The 12,001-nt window shown below is 47.4% G+C and overlaps 1 protein-coding gene across 1 annotated transcript in view; it reads left to right on the top strand.

Annotated features, from left to right (window-relative positions):
- Window positions 1-2,554: 2,554 nt before the first annotated feature.
- TCF15 (transcription factor 15) overlaps window positions 2,555-12,001 on the top strand; it is an 11,829-nt gene continuing 2,382 nt past the window's right edge. Inside the window, exon 1 of the mRNA XM_015827476.1 lies at window positions 2,555-3,028. Within this exon, the coding sequence (XP_015682962.1) occupies window positions 2,555-3,028 (474 nt within the window). The remainder of the gene's footprint in view (window positions 3,029-12,001) is intronic.

The raw sequence follows: 12,001 nt of genomic DNA, 5'->3' as shown, positions 1-12,001 counted from the left end.
GGGGGGGGGGTTTGCCCCCTTCTGGCTTCCTGACACGGATGAGTTATTGCCCTGAGGTTTCCTTTCCTGTCTGCGTCTCTGCCGGAGCAGAAATTTCCTTCTGCTCTCCCTTCTCACCTCCGCAGCCTTCACCGGTTCTCTCCCCCAACCCCGGGGAGATGAGCCTTCGGCAAGGAGGCAGCCAGCCAAGGAAAACACAGCAAAATCACCTTGGGGCTTCCTTCTGCTAAGGCAGGGCTTTTCAACCTTTTCACCCATTGTACCACTTTTAGGATAGGGCAACATCCGAGGACCACCAGTCGCCTAGCAAGGTGTCAAAAACTTGATGACCCAAAAAAAAAAGGAAAAAAAGTGATAAAGTACAGGTAGTCCTCGACTTATAACAGTTCGCTTAGTGACTGTTCGAAGTTACAGTGGCACTGAAAAAAGTGCCCCCCAAGCCACAGCCGAGCAAGACACCTGCCTGCCCGCCTGGCTGCGCTCTTCCTCCTGTCCGAGGTTTTCATTGTTGTGAGCATTTCTGTTGAGGATTGGCAGCGGGGGTGGGGGGGGTGTTTGGTTTTTATTCCCCCCATCTGCTGGGTGGTTGCAGCAGGTTTTGGTCACTTCACATGACCCTGGGACACTGTGACCATCATAAATATGAATCAGTTGCCAAGCATCTGAATGTAAATCACAAGACCCTGGAGATAAGACAACATTCCAGCTGATTGGCGCTTCTTCTGGGCTCAGCGGAAGCGCCAGGATCAGTGCTGCTTTCCAGCTGGAGCCTGGCGCTGATCCTGGCACTTCCACTGAACCCTGACAGCCCCGAAGAAGCATCGATCAGCTGGAAAGCAGCACTGATCCTGGTGCTTCCGCTGAGCCCTGACAGCCCCGAAGAAGCGCTGATCCTGGCGCTTCCGCTGAGCCCTGACAGCCCTGCAGCTCCAGCCGTCTCTCGCTCAGGCTTGTGCGGTGCTGCCACCGGTTCAGCTCATTCCCCTCCCCCGCTACCCCTTTTCTAGGATGGTCGCGTCCCACCTGCCAGGTGCCAATGTACCACAGGTGGTACCCGTACCACTGGTTGAAAAGCCCTGTGCTAAGGGGGTCGGTAACTGAGATTAGGGGACACCACAACTGGGCCAGAGTTGGGGGGCCACCAAAGTCGGGGAATGGTCTGCGGGAAATTGGCTGGCTGAGAAGGCCAAGGAAGAATTTAGGAAACAGGAAGGAAGAGGCTGGGAATGAAAGAGAGGAGGAGGGTTGGGTTGGGCCTCACCCTCCCGATTGGTTAAATTTGGGGAACCTTCTGTGAAATCCCAGGTCTCTGGGGGGGGGGCAAGATGGATGTCTAATCAATTTTACAAATAAATTCACTATTTGAGTATGTAGGGGATGTTGGGATATATGTGTACTTTTACTGCATAAAATACAGGCCATCCTTGACTTATGAGCACAGCTGAGCCCAAAATTTCTGTTGCTAAGCAAAACCGCCATTAAGTGAGTTTAGAATAGAATAGAAGAGAATAGAAGAGAAGAGAGTTAGAAGGGATCTTGAAGGTCTTCTAGTCCAGCCCCGTGCTCAAGTAGGAGAACCTATTCTATTCTGTATTCTGTATTCTATTCTATTCTATTCTATTCTATTCTATTCTATTCTATTCTATTCTATTCTGTATTCTGTATTCCATTCCATTCTGTTCTATCTACAATCTGTTAATTCTATTCTATTCAGTTCCGTTCCGTTCCGTTCCATTCCATTCCATTCTATCTACAATCTATTTCTATTCTATTCTATTCTATTCTATTCTATTCTATTCTATTCTATTCTCTATTCTCTATTCTATTCTGTATTCTGTATTCCATTCCATTCTGTTCTATCTACAATCTGTTAATTCTGTTCTATTCTATTCCGTTCCATTCCATTTCATTCAATTCTATCTACAATCTGTTTATTCTATTCTATTCTATTCTATTCTATTCTATTCTATTCTATTCTATTCTATTCTATTGTCTAGTCTAGTCTAGTCTAGTCTAGTCTAGTCTAGTCTAGTCTAGTCTAGTCTAGTCTATCTACAATCTGTTAATTCTATTCGATTCTGTTCTGTCCTATTCTATGCTATTCCATTCCATTCCATTCTGTATTCTGTATTTTATCCTATCCTTTCCTATCCCATCCCGTCCCATCCTATTCCTCCCTGCCAGGCGTCTCGCCCGGGGCGGCCTGTCAAAAGCGGCCCCGCCACGTGCGCAGCCCGAGCGCCCTAGCGCTCGGTTGGGACTTTTCGGCAAGCGAAGCTTTTTCAATTTCGGAGACCGGCGCAGCGTGGCCGCCCGATTGGCCAGCCGGGAGGATGCCGGAGCTGCCGATTGGTCGCTAAAGATGCCGGCCCGGGCGCTCGGCCCCGCCCAGCGCCTTAAATACCCAGCGGGTCGGCGGGCTCCTGCACAGCCGGCTCGGCGCGCGCGGGGGGTGGGAGCCGCGCTCGGTGGCGCTCCGTCCGCTCCCGTCCTGCCGGGGTCCCCGACGCGCCCCCCGGTTTTTGTGTGTGGGGAGTAGCGGGGAGGCTCAGCCATGGCCTTCACCGTGCTGGGCCCGGTGGCCGCGCACGTGCTGTACCCGGAGCTGCGCCTGCTGTCGGAGGAGGAGGAGGAGGAGACCCGGAGCGAGAGCGACGCCTCGGAGCGCTCGTACGGCTGCTGCGAGGGCCGGGTCCCGGGCGGGCGCGGGCCGGTGGTGGTGGTGAAGCAGCGGCAGGCGGCCAACGCCCGCGAGCGCGACCGGACGCAGAGCGTCAACACGGCCTTCACCGCCCTGCGCACCCTGATCCCCACCGAGCCGGTGGACCGCAAGCTCTCCAAGATCGAGACGCTCCGCCTGGCCTCCAGCTACATCTCCCACCTGGCCAACGTGCTGCTCCTGGGCGAGGGAGGCCCGGACGGCCAGCCCTGCTTCCGCGCCCTCTGCGGGGCCAAGGGCGAAGGAGGAGGCGCCGCCGGACCGCCCCGCAGCATCTGCACCTTCTGCCTCAGCAACCAGCGCAAAGGGGTGAGTTGCGCCCCCCTCCCGCTCTGGGGGGGCTCTTGAGGACGGGGGACGGGTTCGGCAGCTGGAAGGGCCGGAGGGGGATCCGTTTGCTAAAAAACGACAGCCCTGCGAGGGAGGGAGGGAAGGAGGGAAGGAGGGAGGGGCTGGAAGAGGAATTGGCTCCGAGCTCCCTCTTACAAGGGCGAGGAGTTGGGTGGCTTGGTGGGATTTGAACCTGGAGCTCTGGAATTGGAGTCCTGCGCTTGGTTCTTAGAATAAGCCCCCCCCCCTCGCTCCCGGAGTTGCCTATAGGCTGGGCATTTGGTTCGTTCTTTCTTTCTTTCTTTCTTTCTTTCATTCTTTCTTTCTTTCCTTCCTTCCTTCCTTCCTTCCTTCCTTCCTTCCTCCCCTCCCTACCTCCCTCCCTCCCTCTTTCTTACTTACTTACTTACTTACTTATTTACTTCCCTCCCCTTTTCTCTCTCCCCTTTTTCTTGGTTTCTGTTTCTCCTTCCCTCTTTTTCCCTCTCTCTCATTCTCTTTCTCTCGTTTATCTTTCTTTTCTCTCTCTGTTTTCTCTGTCTCTGTTTCTCCTCCACTCGTTCCCATTCTCTCTCCCTTTCTCTCCCTTTCTCTTAGATTTCTCCTCTCTCTCTTTTTCTTTTTTGTCTTTTTCTTTCTCTTTTTTCTCTCCCTTTTTTCTCTGTCGCTATTTCACCTCCCTCCTCTCCCCTTCCTTCCTTCCTCCCTCCCTCCCTCCTTTTCTCCTCCTTTTTTGTTTCTATTTCTCCTTCCCTCTTTTTCCCTGTCTCTCATTCTCTTTTTATCTTTCTTTTCTCTCTCTGTTTTCTCTGTCTCTGTTTCTCCTCCACTCATTCCCATTCTCTCTCTCTTTCTCTCCCTTTCTCTTAGATTTCTCCTCTCTCTCTTTTTTTACTCACTTTTTCTTTCTCTTTTTCTCTCCCGTTTTTTCTCTGTCGCTATTTCACCTCCCTCTTCCCTTCCTTCCTTCCTTCCTTCCTTCCTTCTTTCCTTCCTTCTCAACAACTATAGGGTGCTGGGACTAAAAGCAATACAAAGAAGTTTGCAAGAAGGAGAGAAGCAAAAATTAATAACATCTGATTGACTGTGCAACTAACCTTAATAATAAGCAAGCTAAGTCCTTATTTTGCCTCTGCTTCTTCGGCCTTCTGACCCTGGCTTGGAGTCATCCTAAAATGGACTAGTAGAAGTGAAAACTAATAGACAGGGAAGGAGGATTCTGGACCATGTACAGAAGGTCTGTCTCCTGTTATTCAGCCATGGGTACAAAAACGCATTTATTTATCTATCTGACTTTACTAGCCACCCAACTCCAATAGACATTGGATAGCCTGCGAAATTGCAGAATCCATAAAAGCAGATAAAGGATCAAACCAAATGGACAGCTCTGATTAAAATAACCTTTGACACCACCAAGATCTCACAAAACGGGCCACAAACAACAACCCCAGACCTTCATCTATTAAGCTGAGATTCGGAGCGGCTGGCAGAGATCACACAGCCTGCTTAACTAGGTTGCAGACCTAGCATGCACAACATGCTGATTGGTGTCATCCTTGGTGTTACAATTCAATATTTAAATCATGCTCCTGTGTGCCATTTTCAAAGGCGGGGTTCCTTTGCCAATGAGAAATCAAACCTGGTTTGTTCAGGCAATCCTGGTCTCTCTGTAAACCAGTGTTTCTCAGCTTTGATAACTTTTAAGATGGGTGGACTTCAACTCCCAGAATTCCCCAGCCTCTCTGTAAACTAGTGTTTCTCAATCTTGGCCACTTTTAAGATGGGTGGACTTCAACTCCCAGAATTCCCAAGCCAGACACCAGTCTTAAACTCAGCCTGTCTATGTTGACAAAACAGGGAATTAAAAAGGAGACGAAAGTCGATTTTCTGTTAACGAGCAAATAGTAAACAACAATACTGATGGTCTTTAAAGAGTCTTATAACTTTCTCATCTGCCATACAACCTAGAGTGGCACGGGATGACTTCTAGACACACAATCTTGAATTATGGGTTATGTCCCAAATCTCTGAACGATAAGTTAGACATGGCTGCTGAAATAATTCACACTCGTATTTCTTTTTGGTAGATACGCATGTAGCTGGACCTTTGATTAGATCCCCGTTAATTTATCTGTTTTGGTTTTTTTTTTTAGATGCAGCCTCGCCTGCCAAATATTTTAGTCTATGCAGCCCTGACCGAAATTTTGATGCAAATTCCATTCCCACATGCCAAACATAGGAAGGGTTGGGTGGATCTGATGTGGGTGTAAAAAGAGGAAGATTGGATATGCCAGAAAGAAAGAAAATAAATAAATCTTGTTCTGATGTTTGGGAAGAGAGAAAAACGCGTGAAGGAAATTTTCGTTTAGGTTGTGCAATTTGCGACGGCTGGTGGGCATCTCTTTGTGTGCCCACAACTCCACTTTTGCCAAAAAAGGAGAAAGAAAAAAAAAAAGGATAAACATTTGGGCTTACACATAGTAGTTAATGAAAAACAGGCAGTCCCCCCCCCCGCAAAAGGCCCGAGGACAATGCGTGAAGCCATCATAATTGAAAAAAAGTGTGATTTCACTTAATTACTTCAGCCATCAATTGAAACTAACTAGTTTAACCCCCTCAAAAAGTCAAGCTAGAATTTGTGGAGAAGGTCCGATAGTGGAGAATAATGACAATCTTGATAGTTTCTGTCTGGAACGCAGCGGAGTGCCTAGGCTGGTTTATTTATTTGTATCCTGCCTTTATTAGTTTTGCAAATAAGTCAAGACGCTGAATATATCCCACACTCCTTCCTTCTCTTCTTCTCCCCACAACAATCCTGTGAGGTGGGCTGAGAGAGAGGAACTGGCCGAAAGTCACCCAGTCCGTTTTCATGGCTAAGGCAGGACTAGAACTCACCGTCTCGGGGTGATTGGCCCAAAGTCAACCAGTCCGTTTTCATGGCTAAGGCGGGACTAGAACTCACCGTCTCCTGGCGATTGGCCCAAAGTCAACCAGTCCATTTTCATGGCTAAGGCGGGACTAGAACTCACTGTCTCCTGGCGATTGACCCAAAATCACCCAGTCCGTTTTCATGGCTAAGGCAGGCCTAGAACTCACCATCTCCTGGCGATTGGCCCAAAGTCACCCAGTCCGTTTTCATGGCTAAGGCAGGACTAGAACTCACCGTCTCCTGGCAATTGACCCAAAGTCACCCAGTCCGTTTTCATGGCTAAGGCAGGACTAGAACTCACCGTCTCCTGGCAATTGGCCCAAAGACACACAGTTGGCTTTTATGTGTAAGGCAGGACTAGAACTCACTGTCTCCTGGTGATTGGTCCAAAGTCACCCAGTCTGGTTTCATGACTGAGGCAAGACTAGAACTCACTGTCTCCAGCCTTCTAACTTGGTGCCTTAACCATTAGATCAAACTGGCCTAGGTTGCTAGCATAAACCATGGTTTGCTGTCCTAGCTGAACCAAGATTAAAAATAGCAGAAGGGAAATCTTCACTATAACACAGTTTGAGGGGTCACCACTTAATCAAGGGACTAACACCATCCAACTTGCAAAGGATAATTTTTGAAAATGCCAGAGCTTGGATGAGTGGGAATGTCAGATATATTTTTTTTTTGATCTGCAAATTTATGGCCAAGAACTCCTTTGTCACTGAGGATGTTAAAAGTAAGCTAGAAGTAAAAGGATTGGATTTTAGCTTCTCAGTAGCCCAGGTTAACCATGTGAGGCTCATGAGGAAGGACGATTACTAAGCTGTCGTCTTAATGTGTTCTTTTTCCATGGGAGAGTGGAAAGAATAGAATAGAAGCTGGAAGGGACCCTGGAGGTCTTCTAGTCCAGCCCTCTGCTCAAGCAGATGAGCCTATACCATCTTAGACAAACGGCTGTCCAGTCTCTTCTTAAAAACCTCCAGTGATGGAGCATCCACCGCTTCTGGAGGCAGGTTGTTCCACTGGTTAATTGTTTTCACTGTCAGGAAGTTTCTCCTTAGTTCTAGGTTGCTTCTCTCCTTGATTAGTTGCCACCCTTTGCTTCTTGTCTTATCTTCTGGTGGATGGTGATGATATTCCCCATTCCCCATATTAGATTGAAGACATTTCACTCCCCATCCAAGAAGCTTCTTCAGGTTCTGACTGGATGGTGGGGAAGGGAAGGATTTATACTCCTTGCAGACAGCTGGTCATTTGCCTTCTTTTAGAGAGTCATTGAGGCCACCTGGAGGTTTACCTGTGTCCTCAGGGTCACCTGAGTGGTGCAAATGGGTGTGGAGCCTTCTTGGCTGCAGGATGTTTTTCTGCCCTGGGTCCCTTCACGGTTGAAGACGGGCGCAGGATGATGGGGATGAGTCTGTGTTGTCTGCATCTCCAACTGAAGCGCAAAGGGTTCCTGGAGTCTGCCGTGTTTTCTGGAAATCCGTTAACGCTCCTGCACCCTTCGAAGGGGGGTTCATTCCAAAGTGCATGGCTAAATGTCGATGGAGATTCCCAGTCATCCATGTCATCGTTGTCCCAAAGGTGCTTTTTTTCCCACAGGCAACTGGTCTTTCTTGTTTTTCTTTGAAAATTCCCTTTCAAAATTTTGGGTTCAATTCTTGTCGTAGGTCAAGGACTACCTATATTTTCCACCGATGTATAGCACTGTGGGATTAAAATTCCGAGTATAATAATAACGAACAGTAAATCCATAGCAAAGCCAAACCCAGAGAAACAAGCTATTCTCCAAAGCCCCTGAAGGCAGGAGAAGAAGCAACGGGTGGAAATTAATCAAGGAGAGAAGCAACCTGGAACTAAGGAGAAATTTCCTGACAGTGAGAACAATTAACCAGTGGAACTACCTGCCTCCAGAAGCAGTGAATGCTCCAACACTGGAAGTTTTAAGAAGAGACTGGACAGCCATTTGTCTGAAATTGTATAGGGTTTCCTGCCTGTGCAGGGGGTTGGACTAAATGACCTCCAAGATCTCTTCCAACTACTCTACTCTACTCTACTCTACTCTACTCTACTCTACTCTACTCTATTCTCCAAAGCACCAGAAGGCAGGACAAGAAGCAACGGATGGAAACTAATCAAGGAGAGAAGCAACCTAGAACTAAGAAACTTCCTGACAGTGAGAACAATTAACCAGTGGAACAACCTGCCTCCAGAAGCGGTGAATGCTCCAACAATGGAAGTTGTTAAGAAGAGACTGGACAGCCATTTGTCTGAAATGGTATAGGGCAGTGGTGGCGAACCTATGGCAGAGGTGCCAGAGGCGGCACTCAGAGCCCTCTCTGTGGGCACGCGCGTCATCGCCCCAGTCCTAGGCCTTCAGCTGGTTTTTATAAAACCTTTTCGCTTTAGGCCTCCGCCCCCGTGTGCAAAAAAAAAGTCAATCAATCAATTTCAACTTCTTGCGGGGGGAAAAAAAAGATCTTGCAAAGTTGGAATTGATTGACTGAACTTTTTAGTCCCACCCAGTCTGCTGTTACCACCGCAGCCACGCCTACCCAATGGGCCACGCCCACCCAGCACTTGACGATGCATAAGTGGGGTTTGGGTTGCAGTTTGGGCACTCCGTCTCTAAAAGGTTCGCCATCACTGGTATAGGGTTTCCTACCTGAGCAGGGGGTTGGACTAGAAGACCTCCAAGGTCCCTTCCAACTACTATTATTATTATTATTATTATTATTATTATTATTATTATTATTATTATTATTATTATTATTATTATTATTATACCACGCCCGTATATCAGTGAATGAACTCATATAGGTTCAGCTTTTTGTTCTTCAGTTGTTAAGTCGTGCCTGACTCTTGCAACCGCATGGATCACGGCATGCCAGGTTCCTAGTCTTCCACCATCTCCTTGAGTTTGCTCAAGTTCATGTTCATTGCATCCATTATCTAACCATTTCTTCCTCTGCCGTCCCTTTCGCCTTTCGCCTTCCCCAACATCGGGGACTTTTCCAAGGAGTCCTGCTTTTGATGGCCAAAGTGTTTGAACCTCAGCTTCAGAGTCTGTCCTTCCAAAGAAGGGTTCAGGGTGGACTTCTTTTAGGATTGACTGATTAGATCTCTTTCGGGTCCAAGGGACTCTGAAGAGTCTTCTCCAGCACCCCAATCCGAAAAAATCAATTCTTCGTGCTCAGCCACCCTTACGGTCCAATTCTTACAGCCCCACAGGGTTCAGTTACTAAGCCATGTCCGGCTCTATGCAACCCCCATGGACCTCAGTTGGAGACGCAGACAACACAGACTCATCCCCATCATCCTGCGCCCATCTTCAACCGGGAAGGGACCCAGGGCAGAAAAACATCCTGCAGCCAAGAAGACTCCATACCCATTTGCACCACTCAGGTGACCCTGAGGACACAGAGATCAACCTCCAAGTGGCCTCAACGACTCTCTAAAAGAAGGCAAATGACCAGCTGTCTGCAAGGAGTATAAATCCTTCCCTTCCCCACCATTCAGTCAGAACCTGAAGAAGCTTCAGGGATGAGAAGCGAAACGTCTTCAACGAAAAACAAGAAAGTTCAGTTGCCTCCTGAAAAAAAAACACCTTGGGGACAGCCATGACCTGGATGACTGAGAATCTCCGTAGACACCCATAGACCTTACCATGCCAGGTCCCTTTGTCCTCCCCTGTCTCCTGGAGCTTGCCCAAAGTCACGTTCATTGCATCATGGACCAGATCCTGAAGTGGAAACTCAAATTCTTTGGCCACCTAATGAGAAGGAAGAACTCACTGGAGAAGAGCCTGATGGTGGGAGAGATGGAGGGCAAGAGAAGAAGGGGACGACAGAGAAGGAGGTGGCTGGATGGAGTCACTGAAGCAGTAGGCGTGAGCTTCAATGGACTCCAGAAGATGGTAGAGGACAGGAAGGCCTGGAGGAATGTTGTCCGTGGGGTCGCGATGGGTTGGACACGACTTCGCAACAAGAACAAACCATCTCATCCTCTGCTGTCCCCTTCTCCTTTGGCCTTCCATCTTTCCCCAACATCTGGGTCTTCTCCAAGGACTTCTCATTAGGTGGACACATTATTTCAGCTTCAGCATCTATCCTTCCAAAGGCCTTGGTTTCCTTTAAGCGTGACCGGTTAGATCTCCTTGCGGTCCAAGGGACTCTCCAGAGTCTTCCCAACATCAAAATTTGAAAGCATCAATTCTTTGGCGCTCAGTCTTCCCTGTGGCCCAACCCTCACGGTCATAACATTACTCCTGGGGAAAACCATAGCTTTGACTATACAGACCTTTGTCGGCAAGGTGACATCTAGCTCTGCTTTTTAATATGCTGTCTAGGTTAGATTCAGTTTACCTATTTGGTAAGCTGCATCCCTGTCTGGTTTGGTGGCAGCAGAGCCTCAGATAGAAGCTCCACGCAGAGAGTGGTGAGGACAGTCGGGAAGATCATACGAAGCTCGCTTCCCGTTATTCAGGACCCTGCTTATAAGCGCTATGTGCTTTGAGCTCGAAGCATCATTAGAGAGCCACTTCAGGGTCTGTTGCTGTTGCTCCCCTCTAGGAGGAGGTTTTGAAGTATTTATAGCAGGACTACTAAAGTCTGTAACAGCTTTGTTCCTGATGCCATCCGTTTGGTAAACTCGCAAGATTTGTTTTTCTCGCCATGTATATGTATACATAGTCCGAACTAGACTGTGTTGTTTTTCTGGGCCACATATGTGTATGTATGTATACATAATTTTTTATCATGTTTCATGCAGTGTATATTGGAGATGGTTACCCTTTGAGAGCTGTATGCAACGAAATCTCATTTTTAATGTATGCTGATTAATGTACATTTAAAGTGACAAAGCTATTCTACTCTACTCTACTCTACTCTACTCTACTCTATTCTTTAAAAATCCAACTATTCTCAGTACTCTACTCTACTCTACTCTACTCTACTCTACCCTACTCTACTCTACTCCACTCCACTCCACTCCACTCCATATTTCCTATCCTATCCTATCCTATCCTATCCTAATACTATCCTAATACTGTTACCGTTACCGTTACCGTTACTATACTATACTATACTATACTATACTATACTATACTATACTATACTATACTATACTATACTATACTATACTATACTATACTATACTATACTATACTATACTATACTATCTTTAACTCTCCAGAGCACAGGTATGCTGGCTGGGGAATTCTGGGAGTTGAGGGTCCATGCCTCTTAAAGTGGCCAAGGTTGAGAAACATTGTGTTAGAGAGTTTTTGCTAAGTTAGAGCAATCGCCATCTCAGTTAGCATTCTGTATCCACGCTGCTTTGTTTTGCTCTCTTTGCTGTACTGTCTAATATTCCAAGGTAAACTGCTCCTGCAAACGGAGGATCTGGTAAAACTTGCAGTCACTTATGTTTTCCCTTTTCCAGCTCTTGAGATTCTGACAAACCAGGACTTTGGGGGCAGTTTAAAAATTAGTCCTTTCTCGAAATGGAAGGGGATTTCATACAACGTGGGCTTAGATAACAGAACAACCATGGAGGTCTTCTAGTCCAACCCCCTGCTCAAACAAGAGACCTTATGCCATTTCAGACAAATGGCTGTCCAGACTCTTCTCAAAAGCCTCCAGTGATGGAGCGCCCACAACTTCTGGAGGCAAGCAGTTCCACTGGCTAATTGTTCTCACTATCAGGAAATTTCTCCTTGGTTCTAGATTGCTTGTCTCTTTGATTAGGAAGATGAGAAGAGAGGGAGGTGGGAAGGATAGATAGGGAGGGAGGAAGTTTGATAGGAAGGAGGGAAGGAAGAAAGGATAATTAGGGAGGGAGGGAGGAAGGAGGGAGGGAAGGATAATTAGGGAGGGAGGAAGTTTGATGGGAAGGAAGGAAGGATAATTAGAAAGGGAGGGAGGAAGTTTGATAGGAAGGAGGGAAGGAAGGAAAGATAATTAGCAAGGGAAGAAGCTTGTGAAGGAAGGATAATTAGGGAGGGAGGGAGGAAGTTTGATGGGAAGGAA

The sequence above is a fragment of the Protobothrops mucrosquamatus genome, unplaced genomic scaffold, assembly GCF_001527695.2.
Source record: "Protobothrops mucrosquamatus isolate PMUCROS unplaced genomic scaffold, P.Mucros_1.0 scaffold3726, whole genome shotgun sequence".
In the NCBI taxonomy this organism is placed as follows: Eukaryota; Metazoa; Chordata; class Lepidosauria; order Squamata; family Viperidae; genus Protobothrops; species Protobothrops mucrosquamatus.
The sequence above is the reverse complement of the archived record's forward strand: the minus strand, read 5'-3'. Positions and strand labels throughout refer to the sequence as shown.